General features: G+C 41.1%; 1 protein-coding gene across 5 annotated transcripts in view; it reads right to left on the bottom strand.

Moving 5' to 3' along the window:
- Nucleotides 1-19,521, bottom strand: part of ANO1 (anoctamin 1) — an 83,012-nt gene that overhangs the window by 30,419 nt on the left and 33,072 nt on the right. For 3 of the 5 annotated variants that reach the window (XM_061453101.1, XM_061453097.1, XM_061453098.1), the window contains exons 3-10: nt 15,268-15,591; nt 12,572-12,670; nt 10,873-11,024; nt 9,249-9,303; nt 7,291-7,342; nt 4,406-4,471; nt 3,865-3,920; nt 2,377-2,418 (exon numbers count right to left, since the gene is read on the bottom strand). In XM_061453101.1, coding sequence (XP_061309085.1) covers nt 2,377-2,418; nt 3,865-3,920; nt 4,406-4,471; nt 7,291-7,342; nt 9,249-9,303; nt 10,873-11,024; nt 12,572-12,670; nt 15,268-15,591 — 846 coding nt within the window. The remainder of the gene's footprint in view (nt 1-2,376; nt 2,419-3,864; nt 3,921-4,405; nt 4,472-7,290; nt 7,343-9,248; nt 9,304-10,872; nt 11,025-12,571; nt 12,671-15,267; nt 15,592-19,521) is intronic. The other 2 variants (XM_061453099.1, XM_061453100.1) reach the window with 1 other exon arrangement.

The raw sequence follows: 19,521 nt of genomic DNA, 5'->3' as shown, positions 1-19,521 counted from the left end.
TACTATAACAGGGAATCAAGACCTAAACCAGTTCATAGAATCCAACACTGCTTTGTGCTGGAAGGGACCTTAAAACTCATTCAGTTCCAACCCCCTGCCACATGCAGGGACACCTTCCACTAGACCAGGTTGCTCCAAGCCCCATCCAACCTGGCCTTGAACACTGCCAGGGATGGGGCAGCCGCAGCTTCTCTGTGTAACCTGTGCCAGTGCCTCACCACCTCATAGTGAAGAGTATATTAAGATTAATCTTGTTCATAGAAGAATAGACCAAACAGGATGTTTTTGTTTCAGTCGGTAGGCTATTTTATCATGAGAAGCTTGACAGATGTCAGCCTCCTACATCTCTCCAGTGAAAAGCCACGCTGCTGCCTGGGTCCATTCCTACTTCTTGCCTTTTATCACAGAGAGGTCATGCAGCCAACAGCATTTCTAGAGCAGTTCTGCAATCCTCCTGCCAAAGCACTCACACAAACTTTCCAAGCTGAACTGCTGTGCTTCTTGTGCAAATGGATTAAATCATTCAAAGTATTACACCTTCTTTACTTTTACAGAAATACCACATCAAAATCCAAGTGGAGCGTGGATTTTGCCTTGCAAATTTTGTTTTTATTCTGTTTTAAGTTTCTTTCAACCGTATTTTCCAACAGTTTAAGGCCAGCTGCCTATGCCTGGGAAACAGTTAATAATTTGGGACACCTCAACATCCTTGTGCACTATTATTATTTATTTTTACTTCATTTTTACAAGCTAAGTTTGTGCTAGCTATGAGATTTTTTTTTGTGACCTAAACTGGTCAGGCATATCAGAAAAATGCTAAACTAAGGAGATTTTGCATCAGTGCCATGTTTTAGTTTTGTACAACATTCAAACTAAGTTTGTGCCTAAAGTACAAATAAATTCTCTCATTTATCCTGACATTTATCAGCCTGATATTCAAAGCACAGCCTCAAAGATCAGTGCACAAGCCCTAAATATTTACTTCCTTTCTATGCCTCAAATCTTGAATTTTGTTTTTAAAAAAGGCACAAGCTTGGCCTAGCACTGGATTAGATTAAAGAAAGCTTCAAGAAACCAGAAGAGATGTGCCAAAACACACCAAAAGATTATTTGAGGCAACTGGAGTCAAAAGCCAAGGTGCACATTTCCAAACACAGAGTGAACTTGTGAAATGAGTGAACTTGTGAAGTTTGAAAAGTTAGTAATAGAGATGATAACTCAGATACTTTAATAAAACATGGACTTCATCCTATTTTTGGTTGAGCAATGCGTTGCTTAATAATGAAATGACAGGTATGTGGTATTTTTATCACAAATCAATAGAGGTGGGGAGTGAAAATAAAAGTTGCTGTCTTTTGATGAGCCATTTGCACATTAAGAACCAGAAGACCTTCAATTTTGGGTACCTATTTTTATACGACCAACCTGAAGGGCTTTAGATGAGCTTTTCCTACAACCTGAATGTTCACAGCATTTCTTTGGAGATGTGACCATAAAACAAACTGTAAAGTTTCAAGTCTAAAAACCTGACATAAATGGCACCCAAATTTAGTGGCTCCTTCTGGGAGAACTGGTTATAATACCTCTACTTTAGACTGTGTGTGATGCACAGACAAAAAACCTCTCTTCTTTACAGAAGTGCGACCAGGAGTATGTAAATTCAATACTTTAATACAATTTCTACAAAATCAACATTTCTGGAAAGGGTGAAAGAATTGCTTTTTCTCACAGAAATATTACCTTCTAATAATTCCTACTCATTTTACCACAATAAATTTCTTTCAGTGTACAGACAATAAAAACACAATTTCAACCCCAGACTTAAGCCAAAAGTGATGCAATGCAGCAGTACACATCCATGGGGCAGTTCCTGGCTGAGCAGCCCACATTAAAGCTTTGCCGATAATGTCTTATTTCTGATAAATATTCAACCTTCATCTCTCCCAATAACTTTTATGCTTATGTTTTCAACTGCCACCCTTATGTCCCCACCAGTTCTGAACCTCACACTCCAGATCACAGCACATTAATTCAGCAGAGGTTGCAGTGTTGAGCCCAGAGCTCGCCATGGAGCACAGCAGGATTTATGTCAGATACAGATACCAGAATACAATTAAGCGTATTCTCATCAGAGCTGGTCCAAAATTACACCATCTGAACTTCAGGAGTTCTATGTCATTGCTGTCAGTACTCTTACCAACATGGCAAGAAATGTAACATTATAAAAGACCATATTTGGTCAAATTTAAACCTTGGAAAATACTGTATTTCTACTACTTGGCATTTAGTGGCTTTTTTTTTTGGTGGTATTCCAACAGGTGACCCCTCAGGCTGGGACCCCTGCAAATACATTAAACCCCCTTGATATCAACTTACTTTTCTATCATTAGGTTCAATATTTTCACCTTCATAGTCGCCCTTGAAAAGAAAAAAACAACAGAAAATGTGCGTCAGTAGTGAGTCTCATCCAGAACTGCTTTGCATCTTGCATACCCATGTATCCCACTCATTTAATGCATCAAAACCAGAAAAAGCAATCTGTAAAATAATGCTGTATTTTAGGAGGTCATTTGTCATAGCACACTTTGTCTTCTGTTGGCAGGCACATTAAGAAAGAGTAATAACATCTGTCACTGGGGCAAAAGAAATGAATAAGTGATAAAGGTGGCCTAAAAATGTCAAGGGAAAGGATGTGGTATTGCCATAGTATTTGAGGTTCAGCTCAGTCCACTTAAAAGAGAAGAGACCAGCTGGGAGAGCTGATCCTTATCTAGACTCTCCAAACACTCAGGGCTGATTAGATTTCAGGTTTTAATTTGGAGCTATTTTTAAATATGATAAAGGAGTAAACCAAGACAATAACTTATATACAAGACTATCAGTAGCTGTCTAAAGACGTGAGACATGTACATGCAGAGAAGTTATTTAACCTTTCTCGATTTCTAAGCAGTAATGGTGTAGTTTAAGAATGTCTGACATTTATGATAAACATCAGGCAGATAAAAAGGCCGTTCTGATCTCAGCTACACCGAGATAAAACACTTGTGGAACCATGCAAAAACAGTGTGAATGTGGGGAGCAGACAACTAAGAAGACATACTTCATCTTCACATCCCATGCCAGAAAAATGGCTCTTCTATGCTCACACAGCCAGCACATTGTGACCGGCACGACTGCCACATCACCTTGAAATCTGCCAAGCCTCGCTGTAAGGGTCTAGTTAAGAGCAAGTGTGTTTGTCAGTTCCAGTTGAACCTGTGCATCTCTGGCAGGATCAAGTAGGAGTGCCACCAAAAGTCCCTCCCTCTCTCTAACCCTCTCAATAAACACTACAGTTAAACACACTCTTGACATCTTACTCAACTGCTCAAAAGTAGACTTCAACAGGAAGAAGGTCTGCAGGCACATCCAGTCCCACGAAAGATGTCACTTCAAAGTCTTGCTTATGGTTCTTATTGTCTCTGTACTTGCAAGGAGGATGCCAGGGAGATGTGTATGAGGGAACTAGCCACTTGCTGCCCCAGGAATAAATATGTTTCCTAGCACTGATGCCAGGGATTGTAGGTGCAGAAGGTCAGCAAATAACAGAAGCATTTCATTTGCCAAGCCACCAAAACAACTCTTCTAATGTTACATTCAAATGTCAGTTATGATCATCAGAGGCAGAACAAAGGTGGGGGATTCATTAAAAGCAAGCAGAATGATGGAAACAACCTGCAGAGGTTACTGCAGTCATGATACAATCAAGCAGGAGGTCATGCCCAAAAACACTCATGTTTGAGATGATGCCATTAATACATAACACATTAAGGATTTCTTAGTGTCAGGTAGTAGACATGTAAAATATATTGCAAGATCACTTACATCATGCAAAGGATATGCAGCACTGTAAACTCCATTGGCAAGCAGGCTGGTGATCCCTTAAAAAATAAAGACATAACAGTTATTTATAATTTTGAGATGAGACAGTCTCACTTTATCATCCTTCCTAAAGATTTCCCTCAACAGTCAGATAATGATTTTCCTGCCATCTCATTCCTTTCCATGTAGTTTCATTTTTAATCATATAGGTTATTAAATACAACTCATTTTATGAAATGGGAAACTGCAGAGAGCAAGAGGAAGTCATATATATTTGAGAATCAAGAATTAGTAGCCAATGACTTGAAATGAGTTATTAAAATAAATTGCATTTTTTGAAAAGTCAGTTTGATTGAAGGGCAAGCCTGCAGATTTGAAAGTGTGTAGCAGAAGGCTGGATCACATGAAGAATATGGCTGGAATTGACGGCATATGGGAATACGCATACGCACGCATCATCCACACAAAGTGTTGAATTCAGATTTCAGATTGATTAGAGAAATTGTAGGGAAAGCCTTTACAAAGACCTTGGCATAATACTCACCATATTTACCACATTTTCGTCTTTTATTTAAAAGGGTAGCTTCCTTCTTTCTTCCCTCTCCTTTCCCTGTTTATACATCCGTTTATTAGTGACATGCATGAGGCTGAAAGCAATTAATGCTTCATCTATAAAATGTATGTGTCAGAAGGGACTTTGAGGAGTCCTGCTTTCCCAGGTGTGGTATTGCTCCCTAACTTGGGGCCAGAGTACAGGTGGGTTGCGAGGACTTAACATGTAAGTTTGGAGGAGCACAACACTGAGGGGCTCCCGAAGGTCACTTGGCTGGAATTGGACCTTTGAGGGCTGTAGCCCTCAAAGGGAGAACATGAAAGAAGTAATGTGGTACACTACGACATTACTTCTTTGATGTTCTTGCTGCAGCTGCTAGCACTAATAGAGCTACTTCCAATTATGGTGTATTACCCGCATCTGAAGGTGCCGTGTTATCCGTGAAGATCTATTTGGGGATTTAACATATCAGTCTTGGGTGCTGAATCAGACTAAGTCAAGTACTTAATGAGACATTAGGCAGAAGTTCTTCCCTGTGAGGGTGGTGAGGTGCTGGCACAGGTTGCCCAGAGAAGCTGTGGCTGCCCCATTCCTGGCAGTGTTTAAGGCCAGGCTGGACGGGCTTGGAGCAACCTGGTCCAGTGGAAGGTGTCCCTGCCTGTGGCTGGGGGTTGGAACTGGATGAGCTTTAAGGTCCCTTCCAGCCCAAACTATTCTATGATTCTATACTTGTCTTTGTGCAAGGCTAAGTTCATTAATGCAAAATATATATGGCATCTTGGAGAATTTAAAAGGACTTAGAAAAACTAAAGAAAAAAGATGTACTACAGTGTGCTCCATGTTGCCCATCAGTTCATTGATAAGAGCGTGGGATTAGATTTGGAGGAACAGTGACTATGAACCAGGAAACAGCTAACTGAACAGTGGGTTCCTGAGACTTTTTTGATTGTTCTTGAAATGAGAATTTTTCAAGTTCCTGACCATTTTTGAAATACTAATCACCTACTGGAGGAACTGCTCCAGGAGTGCTCAGTATCTTGCAGTACCATTGATTTTCAAAGTCCTATATAAGATTACAATAGCACTATGAATTGTCTGCAAATGTCTCCACATATCTGCAGAAACAACTAGTAGGGCTGTGAGACCAAGAGCTACATAGTACCCTTCCACATCTTAGCATTTAACAATAAAGGCCCATTGATATTTTCACACATTTTCATACTAAACAACAAGGACTGCAGTGTTCACTAGGCAGCTGTCTTTTTCCTGCTGGGCAGAAACGTTGCAGCATTATCTGTGTTTGCTCAAATCTGTTTGCCACCTTTGCTGGGTTGTAACCCAGCATTCCAGTGCTGGAACACAAAGGACCTGATTGAGTTAGGCTGAGTGTACCCATGGATGGGCTAGCCTAATGACATTTATTAGGTATACTGTATGGCCTTGCTAATCTCAGAATGGTTCAGGAATCCTAACACCTTACCTTCCTTTAGCCTCTACCCTATTCAACTAATCTCTAATGTGTTTCCCATTTCTGGACACACACAAAAAAGAAAGATAAAAATAAATAAATCGAGTTAACCAATTACAAAGCAAGAATTCAAACTGAGCTGTATGACCTTCCCCTTTCAAGAGTGCAAATTTCCAATGAAAATGATCCAGCACCAGGCTCAAAAAAGGTCCTGAAAGTCACAGATTAATTTGGATTTCACATGCTACAGGGAAGCAGTTCTGTTAATACTGGCTGAACACCAAAATTTAGTATATATAAGGACTCAACAATTGTACATTGTATTTTGTTACTTCAATAGAAAAGTCAAAGCATGGAAGTAATTTTTGGCATAATTATTCTTCTATTATTTGATGTATTTCTAAGCAGCTCATGGGTCAATATTGAACAGAACTACCTGTAATTCAAGTTCCCATTGTTTTATTTAAGCGCTTGTAGGCAAATAAGTACCATAACAGATTCCAACAGTTATCAAACATTTTCTCACATACATTTTTCTCTTACAAATTTGTTTCTATTCACTTACTGTTAAGAAGCTTGGATCTGAAGGAATTCGTCCTTCTACATTCTATGATTTGGTTTATCATTAACTATTTATTAACTCTGGTCCCACAGTCAAGTATACACCTATCTATCATAATACACATAAAATCAAGTTTCTAAGTGCCAACAAATCTTTAAGGTGACTTGATTTGCAATTCATGCTTACCTGCATTATGAATTTAGTTTTTACAGTGAAGCCCTAAGGCTGAAATCCTAAAAGCGACTTGCCATGGCAGTACAAACTTCACACTCACTGACTTGCAACAACTGCTCTAAGGGCTAAGAGATATGCCAACTTTCAGTCCATGCCTTAGTCCTTGGCTGTTTAATCTGGGTCATCTCAGTTCCATTTAGGACAGTGTTTGGGGCAGTCATCAATTAAGACCATTCGATTTAAGTCACTGAAAGGCAATCCCATGATAAAAATGTAAGGTTCCTACTTAGAAGGAATGAACCAAAACACAGACCTTCACTGCAGTTATTGAAATTCATGGTAATACTCTCATCCACACCAGTATGTGCAAAATTGCACCAATGCAGAGCAGGTATCAGCCACAGGTTTATATCACTATCCAGTCCTGCTGCAAAGGACCCAACTAACATCTGCAGGGCCTATATGCTCACCATTTAATTTAGAGTTGAACCTATAAATTCACATTTGAAAAAAATCCAAATGGCTACATTAATTAAATTAAATTTCCAAATAAAACAATTATATCCACATACATCAAATTAGAGAGCAGGGAAAAACCTAAACTCCACAGCTTGCAATTATTTTCAATACCTGAAAACAGTATCGATCTTAGAGCTAAATGAAGTTCCTTACCCATGCTATATTTTGCTTTGGTACATGTTGTTCTTTTCAATATTTCATAAACCTATAGAATTAAAATAAAAGAAATGAAAGGGTTACTTCAGATACTGCCAGTGAAAAGCACGATCTTTTTGTATACAGCTCAAATATTGGCAAAAACACGATGCCGATGAAGTCATCATTCTTTAATAAAAGTCTTGGTATTCAGAAGAGCAGGGCTTAAAGATTTCCATGCAAGAGAGAAATGCTTAACGAAATAAGCAGCTACCAACATAACTGATTGTAGGAAACAGAGAAACATATAACCTGTCACATATCAGAAATGCTGGTTTTGCTCATGGTAGACATCGATCACTGATCAAAAGCCCTCTTATACCAGGACCACGTGGTGTGCTGGACCAGCTCTTCCCTCACCTCTGATGGCACAAGCTGGCTTCAACCCAAGGATCTCAGCAGAGCTTCAGGCTCCTAACATATCCACAGCATGCAGCTGTTCATCAGAAACTGGACTAACACAGGCTGACCTTAAAACTTCTGAGTTTGCACAACCTCAGTGGCAAAACAGATGTATTTATTTTAGGATTTATTGCATTTATTGTTAAATAACCTTTGCACATCTCACCATCCTGCCCGAGCAGCGAAGCTTTCAGCCACTCTTGTGCTTTTAGGCAAGCACTGTATCGGTGTGAGGCTGGCTGGGGAGAGGGCACTAGGGCACTTAAAGGCACCTGCTGCCCATTGCCTGGCCTGCCAGAGGAATCAGGGACCAGTTTCCTTTGGGATGACCACTAATCCATGCACTAACTTGATTGCCACCCAATTTCCAGAGGAAAGAAAACGAGTGAGGGCATGCAGAGCAAGCCCCACAGCTCATCTGTCTGTCATCATCTTGGAGCTCCATGAGTTCAAGGGCTGTCACAGAGATTTCCAGTTATATAATGTATATTTTTATTTTAAATAAGTGAAAGGTCCTTGGCTTAGCTTCTATTCATCAAAGACCCACAGGCAGTGATTAGATTCCTGTTCGTTTTGGAGTGGGTGAAAGGGTCAATATTTGCACTGTGGTTTAAAAATACCTATGAGAAAGGCAGGACAGAACTTTAAAGAAAGAAGAACACAAAGGATAAAATGATGCTTGGGAAACATTCAACATGTCTTCTATTACTGGGTGACTTACAGGGGTTTCACACAAAGCAACATACTACTAGCATTTTTGTTATCTGCCCAGTGTTCCTTGACCAGTTTACAAAACCCCCATCTTTCCTCTTCCTCCCAGCCTCTGCTACGAGCTCCTTTTGTTTCAGTTAGCTTTGCTCACCCTCTTGTTCTACAGTGCCATTTTGTCTTGCCGTCATTCCCAGCTTGTTGCCATGAAATTTAACTCTTCGTGTGCTCCCTTAAGTTTCTTGTACTTACAACGGTTTTTAACATACAATTGGACGTATAAAAGAAAGTCTACAAACAAAAGCTGGGTTTTTTGTTTTTTTTTGTTTGTTTTTGGATCTCAACTGAAATCCTTTATCACAACTAAATCAATTCAATGTTTGTCTTTTTTTTTTTTGATAAAAGCATGCTCACAGTCACATTCCAATGCACTGATTAGCAGCAGTGGAATGGGGCAAAGAGTCCACATTATACTTGAAATGTGTTGCAGCAAGTCTGCTTGTCATGGACCCTTCTGACTGCCCTGGATTTCATATGGGCTGGATTGCAATTCCCCCCTCAGTGGCTATAAAAGAGGCTGCTCCTTCTTCCCCGCTCCATTTTATGTTCTGTAAGTCACAAGAAAGCACTGGAATGTAGTTTGTGGTATCATATTCCTGTCCTAGCCTTGATTTCTTGTTTAATTACAAAAGGAGAAGTCCTGAACTAGCACTGAAGAAGTAGAAAGACCGTAGAGCTGGCAAAGGGGTTATTAACACCACGACTAAGGCAATACGCCCCATACATTATTTATATATGGTACTTACTATAGTGCTCCTTGTTTTGCTGTCAAAGAAGGAATCTCTGTCAGACAAATCAAATCTGTTAAAAGATTAGAAGGAAGCCCATTAGGTTAAAAAAGAAAAAAAAAAAAAAGACAGTAATTTTCTGCTTTTGTTGTTCACTTCAATATTTCTATTGTTCCTGTGGATCTCCCATAGCTAATATTGAAGAACAGCTTGTAGAAACCTCTTTAAAAAGAAAGTACGTCTCAACTGTCATATTTTAAAGAGTTCGCCAGTTATATATTTCTAGGTTTTTCCATACAAAAGAGACTGTTGATGCTCACTGAAGAATTCCCAACCACTGCTGGCCTTGAATTTTCCTAACAATCTTTACATCTTGTCTGTACATCAAACCCTGTGAGGCCGCTCTTGCCTCCCTTATTCAGCACAGACACAGGTAGGATCACTTTAAAAAGCCACCACTGCAAAAAGCATAAGGTACATCCACACCTAACCTAAGGAGCACCTTTGGGGCCATCTCCTTAGCTGCAGGAACATCCTACATGCAAGTCCAAGAACTTGTCAAATGTCACAAACATTTCCTGGCCCAACTAACACACACAACTACATCAGTGTTCTGCATCTCTTGATTAAAAACTAAAATCCCTTTATGTACCATGAAGAAATCCTGCCCTAGGACTGTTATTTGTTCCAGCTGGCACAAACATAAACACAACCTTCAAAGCTTCTCCTTTGGGATGCTGGCCAAGGAAGAGGAGCCGTAAAGCGATCCAGGGCAGTCAAAACTTTGGCTAGGCCTCACCTTATGATTTTTTCTTACACCCACATTCACAGCTTAATCTTTCTGATTAGAAATCGAAGGCAAAGCTACCACCAACTTCATCACGTTTCCAAAGACAAGGCCTGGTTGACAGAACATGTCTGAGCTCCCCATACCGGATGACTGAAATGATTCTGGAATTTATCAACCCACATCTTTGGCTACAGGTTTCACCAAGCATTTTGTTTTACATGGAAAAGAGACTATTGCAAATCACATTACAAATCATGTTTGGCAAGTCAAAGAGTTGATATGTAGAATTACACAGATACGCATTATATATCACAACAGTAGCTAAACCACACAGATTTCACAAGAGGGGCTCTACAAGCCTCATTCCTCAACAGTGAGTAAAAAGAAAAAAGTATATTTACTGCAAAACGGAAATATTCTTTATAATAATCACAGAATCCCAGACTGGTTTGGGCAGGAAGGGACCTTAAAGCTCATCCAGTTTCAATCCGCTGCCATGGGCAGGGACACCTTCCACTAGACCAGGTCCCTCCAAGCCCCGTCCAACCTGGTCTTGAACACTGCCAAGGATGGGCAGCCACAGCTTCTCTGGACACCCTGTGCCAGTGCCTCAGCACCCTCACAGGGAAGAACTTCTGCCTAAGATCTCATCTCAATCTCCCCTCTGTCAGGTTAAAGCCATTCCCCCTTGTCCTGTCTTTACAGGCCCTTGTCCAAATCTCCTCTCCAGATTTCTTCTAATCCCTAAGAAAGTGCTGGCATTCATTTTCCCTGTCACCTTTTGGTGCCTTAGCTACTAGCAGAAAGGCTGGAACCTCTTGACATAGACATTTACAGAAAGCTTTCACTTACAAGTGCTGCTTCTCCCTGGAGAAGGGGTAGGAGAGGCGCTTCACTGTCTGAGGTTTGTGTTCTGCTACTTTTGGCTGGATGGGTTCTGTTATTTTTTGAACGACAGAATTAATCTTTTTCAGAAGACCGTGGGTCTGATTGATCTGATACATCTGAGTGGGCAAAGAGAAAAACAGTAAAACTTCATTGCTTTTTGCTTACCCTTAAATGATAGTGAACTGTAAGGAATAAACCGTCAATTACATGAATACATCACAATAAATTATCAAGAAGTATAGCTTGCCTTCTTGAAAACATTCAGAAAGACAGAGATAGATGGGAAAACCAAACCAAAGCAAGCAGAGGAAGGCTACTGCTCTTCTTCTGAGCCAAAACATGGCCTGTGTTTGATTCCAAATAATCAGACTGAGATGTGCAATGGACATACAATCAGCACTGGCTCCTGAGACACCAGCTCCTTTGGCATTTACTATTTTCATTGTGCAATGGGACAAAAAAATGAAGGAGTCACTGAGTCCCTGTGCAAAACAGCAGAAGTGGTCTCCTCTCTCAGGGGGCTTTCCTGGGGATATTGTGCAGGTTTCAGGAGTTTCCCCTTTTCCGTATAAAGGAACCACAATATCTTGAATTGCAACTGCAATTCTGTAGCACTAAATGCAGAAATTGTGTGCAGGTCACAGAAGAGGATTTTACAGGCTTCTCTCTCTGAGCCACAAAAACTACGTGCAGAGTCAGGGCCAGACTCCCACTGCAGGAAGATGCTTGTGTGGAAATAAGGCTTTAGGGGTCTGAAGGTGTTCTCAGGCACATCACTTCTCCTGGGCAATGCCTGCAGGGCTCGGTGACCTCTTTCACACTCAGTAAAAAGCCCCACAGAATGCCCATATAACTTCTCTTTTGTGGCAAAGCAGCTTTAACCACAGGATCACAACAGACATTTTTTTAATCTTATTGTGCTTTTGATTAAAATCAGTGGCGAATGAGGCAATAACGGGGATTAATCTGAAATCCAAACCAAAAGTATGGCTTTAGTGTTGTAACAACTGACGCTGGGGTTTATGACTGTCTCTTGCTCCATTATAGACTTCCCTCTGTAGTCTGGAACGTGCACTTAGTAAGTGTTTAAATATTAATCCATCTCTAAGCTATGTTCAGTGAACAGGTAGCAATCTATCACAGATGAATTAGAACTGATGAAAATACACTGTTATTTCTTTAATGATACTTCAAATCTTCTGAAAGGTAATTTATTTTGTGGTACAGTAGTCCCAACTCCTGTAAACATGACTAATGATGTATATGACTATTCACTAAACCCCGCAAGACTGCAAATTGTTACCCTCATAATCATTTTTAGCAGTCCAGTGTTTCGGGTGAGGAAAAAGCCTCTGAAACACACACAGAAATGTCATCATCAGTTGCAACCTCTTCTTTTAAAACACACTGTGAGGATGAGACATCATATGAGATAACTCCCACTGTGTACAGGTACCTGCCAGGAATTCTGGATTTCCATTCCTCCTTCCATTTATTCTTTCTGCTTTCCTGAGTAAGCAAGCCTGTGGCACTTATTTTCTGTACAGATTAGTTAACTATTTTAAAAACACTTATGGGAAGAAAAGTCCATGTTTATAAGTTGCTCAGAGATATGTTTAAACTATACCTTCCAGAGGAGCAAAAAAAGAAAATCAGGACTTACCTTTTTTGTAGGCATCTTGAGCTTAAGAAATTCAGCCTCTCGACACAACACATTCCATGGTGCATGTATTTTTATGAATCCAATCCCATGGATTTTAGTCTTTAATGAAAAAAGCAAGAGGTTACTGAAGAAAAGAAACTAGATATTTTTCCCCTTGTGTTTCACAAGTATTTCAGGAACAAACTATTGTTACTATTACCACCAACACAATAAATCTCCTTCGTTTGGGACAGCTAGTTTCTAACAACAGAACAATCACTGAACACCTCTGCACTGAGCTGCTATAAAATTTGACTCAAAAATGCTATTGTCTTCCAGAACAATTACCACAAGGTTAAACCGATCAAAATGGTTTGGGAAATAAAAGCTAATGACTATGGACACAAATACAGACTAAGGCAGTTAAATCTGAAGTACAGGCATCCAGCCAAATGGTATGATTTCTTGAGTGTGTTGAGCTGAAAGAATCCCTGCTGCCTCCTAAGAGCTGCTCAGTGTCTCAGAGGATCAGAACTGCAGGAAGAAAGCAGTCTCAAGTACAAAAGCAAACATCTCCATTAAAACACAAAAGATTTTAATTAGGAAAACTGGTAGGTAGAATTAAACAAAAAAAAATTAAAAAAGGAGCAAAGTTAATGATAATGTTCACCTGCATCCTACAAGTTCTCTAAGCTGAATTTTGTTCCCGACACTCTCACATGCACCTGTATTGACTCCTAAGGAGTCAATAATTTCAAAGGAGTCATAATTTCAAAGCCACTGGAGAAATTACTTTAAACTAGCAGGCACTCAGCAAACAGAAGATCAAGAAGCTTGAATGAATCTTTCTAACCTCACTGCTCTGTCAATTCAGGCAGTAATTATAATAACTAGCTTTCATGCAGCAACATTCCACACTGGCTTTCTAGAAATCAGTTACTCAGAGGTCATAAATAACTGCCAGGCTTCTCATAGGGCACGGCTTCCAAATCACCTTTGGATTTATTTCACGGAAGGGAGTTTCAGTGACTTAGCAAACATAATCTGTTTAAGAAACCTTTGCTCTCTTTGCAATTAGTATGGCCTCCAGTGCAACTTTGGGGTGTGCTTTTCAAGCCCAAGGGATTGCAGGTTTTTCCCCCTACACTGAATGAAGGATATGGAAGCTGGGGGAAATCCCTGTGGCTTCCTTTCATCTCTATACATTCCTGATCTGGTTTGGTATCTTGTACTGAAAGAGCAGAGTTCTCTCTCTTTCATGGTGTTCTGGCTTGAACTCTGAGCCCTCATCTGTCATTTCAAACAATATTACATGTCATAGGTGGGGACCTCCCACTTTGCTAGGGATTTAACTATCTATGGCTGGCACAGCAAGCTTCCAGTTCACTACAACAAATTGCAAGTTTTAGAGAAAGTAAGTCTTATATCCATCTGGGGGACAGAGAAGTGAAAGTGTTTTTTTTTGCATTATAACATGCAAAATACGTGTTTTATTTCATAGATCATATGAATCAAAATTCCCAGACTGGTTTGTATTGGAAGGGACCTTAAAGCTCATCCAGTTCCAACCCCCTACCATGGGCAGGAACACCTTCCACTAGACCAGGTTGCTCCAAGCCCCATCCAGCCTGGCCTTGAACACTGCCAGGGATGGGGCAGCCACAGCTTCTCTGGGCAACCTGTGCCAGCTCCTCAGCACCCTCACAGGGAAGAACTTCTGCCTAAGAGCTCATCTCGATCTACCCTATGTCAGGTTAAAGCCATTCCCCCTTGTCCTACAGGTCCTTATTAAAAGCCCATCTACAGATTTCCTGTAGGCTCCCTTTAAGTATTGGAAGACTGTTACAAGGTCTCTCCCTAAGATAAACATATGATATATATATTTTATATATCTTTCATTATGTATCTGCATGTAATTTGTGGGTAGTAGGTGGCAGATTTAGTTTTTTTAACACTCTGATCACAGGTCTGATCTCAGCTTTTAGATCCAGTAAAGAAACCCAGCATAAATGTTTACCCTCCTTCACAGGAATTTCAGGTTGGATCAGTTAATTATAATAGTTTTCTTTGAAGTCAGTATAGCCCTGCTTATTCCTACTAATCACACACTGGCAGTACTTCACACACATCATTTTTCACAGAGTCTAATGGTCTTTTAATAGAATATGCTGTTTTCAGGGTACAGGTGAAAGTGTTACAAGCTGTACTGTTCATATCTAAGAATGGAAAGAGTAAACTATAACACAGACCCACGTGCTCCAGCTAAAGCATGTACTGGAACCTCCTGAGCAAATTGCATTCCCCTGAAGTCTCTACTGAGGTAGAGAAATGTCACTGTCAGTATCAGATATTTTTCATCAGAACTGGATTTACTAGTGGCTCCAAACCACAGCATACTGTAAACCCACCAAACTGGGATTAGTACTTGGAGCAAAGTTGAGAGCAGTCTAAGTCTCACATCTAGACGTGGCAACACATCAACAAGCTGTGCAATAGTGGATGTGCCATGAATCCTGGCCAAGAAAAGTAAGGAACTTCACCTCACTGCAGCATTAACACCACCACGGCCCATTGCTGTGAAGTGAATTAAATCACTGGGCAAGGATGGAGCTGCCAGAACTGGAATCAAATTCTGGAAGAGTTGAGCTTTTATAACATCTCCCAGGATTCAATCACTAGTTATCCTCCTTATCTTTGTCTTTGAAATAGCTCCTTACATCCTCATCGTGTTCCAGTTCCAGGCCAGCCTCCACAAGGTTCCCTTCGTACTCCTCCCTGCGAAATCTCTTGTCATCTTCATGGTAATCCATGTGAGGCTCGCTTTCCCCCATCTCCAGCTGCACTCCTTTCCCAGGAAGGGGCTGCTCCTGCTTGGTGCTCCGGGCGGTTGAATCATTGTGAGCTCTCCTGGTGACTGTCCTCCCCGCTGAGGACTTCTTGTATTGATAAACTAGGATGTAGTCTACTTTTCTCTTGCCATCTCTGAAGTAGAGTCCATATTTGCAGTCAGCATCTGGATTTTTGGATAGGGAATTTAATAACTGGAAACAGGGAATGAGGGTGTGGAGAAGGAGAGAGGGGAAGAAGAATGAGTACACATGCCAACATGGACACCAGACAGACCATATCCTTGTATCAAGGACTCCTTGCCTGGAGCACACACTGACCTATCTTCAAACAGCAAGCAGAGGGGAGGAGCCCCCCCAGTAATACTCAAAACAATTTTGCAAGTTAACACCTGCAATTTTACAGCTAGCCAGCTGGATTTCATTGGCCAGAAATAAATAGATAAAATGACAGGGATTTAATCTAACTACCAGCACACTAGTTCATAAGTCATCTACTTGGTGGATTTGATTTTCTCCTTTGGGGGTTAATCACCACTAAGATCATCTGTCTTTTTCCACTCAAAACATATCTGGGTTTCAATTCTGACAAATAGATTAATATCATGTGGAAACATTTCTCACTTCTCTTATCTATCATTGCAAGTTTGTATCATCTGAGAAAGAGATCATCTTAGATACAGACTGAAGGGAGCCAGCTGGTCAAGAATCCAGGCCAAAACTACAGATGGCTCATAGCCAGGAAAGTTCACTGCTTACTGAGTCCATCACCTTTTTTTTCCCCACTTATAAAACCCTTGTGGCTTCGCAATCTAATGGTGCCAAAGGTTTTATCCCCATCTTGAATTGACGCTGTGTAAGTGCTGCAAGATGCGAGAGATGTAAGACTTAAAACACAATTCCATTTCCAAGCATTTATCTGAAAAATTGCCCAGGGCAACTGTAGAAACATAAAAAAGTACTAATTATTAATTTCTCCTTTCAATAGCACTTCCCATGCCTAATTCACAATTCTACCCTTGGAGATACACAGACCATTCAAAAAGCATGAAAATTCACTGGTAACTTGCATTTGTTTTTACAAAAAATGCTGTGTGGATTTTTTTTACAAAAAATGAGTGGATAATTTCAGGAACATTTTCTGGCCTTTAATTTTACATAAGTATGTTAAGCCTCCATGTAGGGAAAAGGACTTCTGCTCAATATGATACCAATTGGCTATGAGTTAGAAATTCTATCAGTCAAAATCCATTTGGGATATGTATACCTTCTGCTTTCACACATAAGACCATGAATCTAAGTTATCTAGAATGAGCTCTTTAAAAAACAGATTAAAAGAGCAACCTCTGAGTTTACTGCACAGTATATCACAGGCAATATGGCCAAAACGTCATCAAAACCCACCCAATGTTACACAGATTTGCATCTTTCTTTGAACATCCTTTTGGGGAGGGCAGGTCCCAGCTACCTTAACTATAAATCATTGCATCTAAGAGACAGACTGATCTCCCTTTTTTGCCTTGGCAAAATTTTTACTCAGACAACAAACTCAAGCAGGAAACCCCAACTTCCTGAGTTTGGAAGGAGGAGGAAGTGTAAGTAATTAGACACGTGTAATAAGATGAGCGCAAAGCAATACCAAGCAACAAGGAGGACTGCAGAGAGCAAGAGCCCGAGATGCCAGGCAGTCTGAAGTGGGAATGAGGAACATTTGTTACCTTCCAAAGCCTGACTTGATTATGTCTGCCCAGGGCCAGCTTGGCCACAGATCTGCATCTCCTCAGTCCCTCACAGCTTCACTCCATGCCTGCCTTTGGTATGTTTCTCTCTCCTTTTCATGGAATCCCAGACTGGTTTGGGTTGGAAGGGACCTTAAAGCTCATCCAGTTCCATCCCACTGCCATGGGCAGGGACACCTTCCACTAGACCAGGTTGCTCCAAGCCCTGTTCAACCTGGCCTTGAACACTGTCAGGGATGGGGCAGCCACAGCTTCTCTGGGCACCCTGTGACAGGGCCTCACCACCCTCACAGGGAAGAACTTCTGCCTAAGAGCTCGTCTGAATCTTCCCTCTGTCAGGTTAAAGCCATTCCCCCTTGTCCTGTCTCTACAGACCCTTGTCCAAAGCCTCTTTAGGGCACTGGAAGCTGCTCTAAGTTCTCCCCTTAAGGAGCCTTCTCTTCTCCAGGCTGAGCAAGCCCAGCTCTCTCAGCCTGTCTCCAGAGCAGAGCTGCTCCAGCCCTCGCAGCATCTCTGTGGCCTCCTCTGGACTCACTCCAACAGCTCCACATCCTTCCTGTGTTGTTGCCCCAGAGATGGACACAGGACTGCAGCGGGGGGTTCTCCCTAGAGCACAGTAGAGGGGCAGAATCCCCTCCCTTGACCTGCTTCTCACACTCTGGGGTTGCAGCCCAGCACATGGGGGGGTTCTGGGCTGAAGCACACACAGCTGCTTGCAGTGGGATCCTCCAGCATCACACCTCTTTTCCATTGAACTTAAACCCTTTGCTCCAAATACATAAACACAGAGTAAAACAACTTAGCATTTGCTGCCACCATGTCATTCACTCTCTGTCCTATTCCCGCTTTCCCCTGCTCCACATCTGTCTTATTTAGCCATAACAATAACATATTCTTCAGGGCATAGGCTGCTACCTGTTTGTGCCCTGTCTAGATATTCCTATTTAGCTCTTAAGCATAACTACAATATAGAAGTCCATTATTAAGTATTCCTTTCTGACTGCTTCATAATTAATGGCATGCACATGTGAATCCAGAATATGTTTCTAAGCGAGCTGACAGTCTGCTTGTGGCTGGCAACTCAGTTAGTTATGCAGATTTCTATAGAAGCAAAATATACAGAAATATCAGCTAACTGGATTTTCAGGTTATAAAACCTCAAAGTAAAGAGCTGTAAAGAACATACAGGAACACTGGGATTTCTTTGAAGGCAACTAATTGTATTTATATTTTAAAGCTGTATTAATCATTGATTAATTAAACATCAATTTCTGAATTACAGAATTAGTGAGGTTGGAAACCACCTTTAAGATCACCAAGTCCAACCATACACCAGCACAGCCAAGGCCACCACTAAACCATGTCACTGTGTACATTGTTTGTGAACACTCCCAGGGACAGTGACTCCACAACTGCCCTGGGCAGCCTGTTCCAATGCCTGAACACCCTTTTGGAGGAAGGAACTGTTCCTAATCTCTGATCTAAACTGGGCTGAACCCAATGCAGGGAGATAAAATAGGCTGAAGACTCAGACCCAAAAAACTCCCTACCTTCATTGTGTTGACTTCATGAAGGACAAATTAACTGGTCTGTTCTGGAGACTAATAGATAAGGGAAATAGGCAGGACTGAAAATGGCTCTAGAAGATGACAGTGGGGAGCACACACCAGGTTTTTCTAACTACGTGAGGAGCTCAGGAGAGATCAATATATCCTCTTTTCCTAGAGCATACTCTGGCTGGAGAAAAGGGCACCAAAAATCCGTCACGTCTCTTTCTTTGAGCCACTGCACGGGGAAACGGAGGGGTCACACTGCAGAGACTGAATGAAAGCTTCTTCACATTGCTTTGACCTTTTCTGTTGAAAAGCTGACCCTTGTGGGGCCTCACTGATGATATAGGAGAAGGTGCTGCACTGTAGACATACTAAAGCCTCAATAAGTATATTAGTATACAAGAATAGCTTTATGTCACTGTGAAAGGAATGCAACTGAAAAACTCAAAGCCTGTTGCTCCTGTTTTGAAGAAATCAAGGGTTAGATTATTTTACGGATGGGATATTAATGCTGAAAGGTACTCAGGCCACATCCTTTCTTGAAGTGCTGCTACAATGAGAGTTACACTGACCTGGACCATGTAAAGCTCATGTCAATTCAGCTGTAAATGAGACAGAGAAACAACATTTCAGTTTACCACAGCAGGAAGGATGCTTACACTCTGACAGAATTATTCCTCCATGCTCCATCCCAATTAAGCACAAGCACAATGAATTCAACATTGCTTTGTCTGGTACAGCTTCCCCCAGGGAGAACTGTTACATAGCTCACTCCACCTCAGTTCCTTCACCTGAATAAATTCCTTTTTATGTGTTTATGACATAACCAACTC

This window comes from Pezoporus flaviventris, unplaced genomic scaffold, assembly GCF_033815535.1.
Source record: "Pezoporus flaviventris isolate CSIRO_AGI_PZ_B2104156 unplaced genomic scaffold, CSIRO_AGI_Pfla_v1 ptg000014l, whole genome shotgun sequence".
NCBI classification, from domain to species: Eukaryota; Metazoa; Chordata; class Aves; order Psittaciformes; family Psittacidae; genus Pezoporus; species Pezoporus flaviventris.
This window is presented reverse-complemented; position numbering and strand designations above follow the sequence as displayed.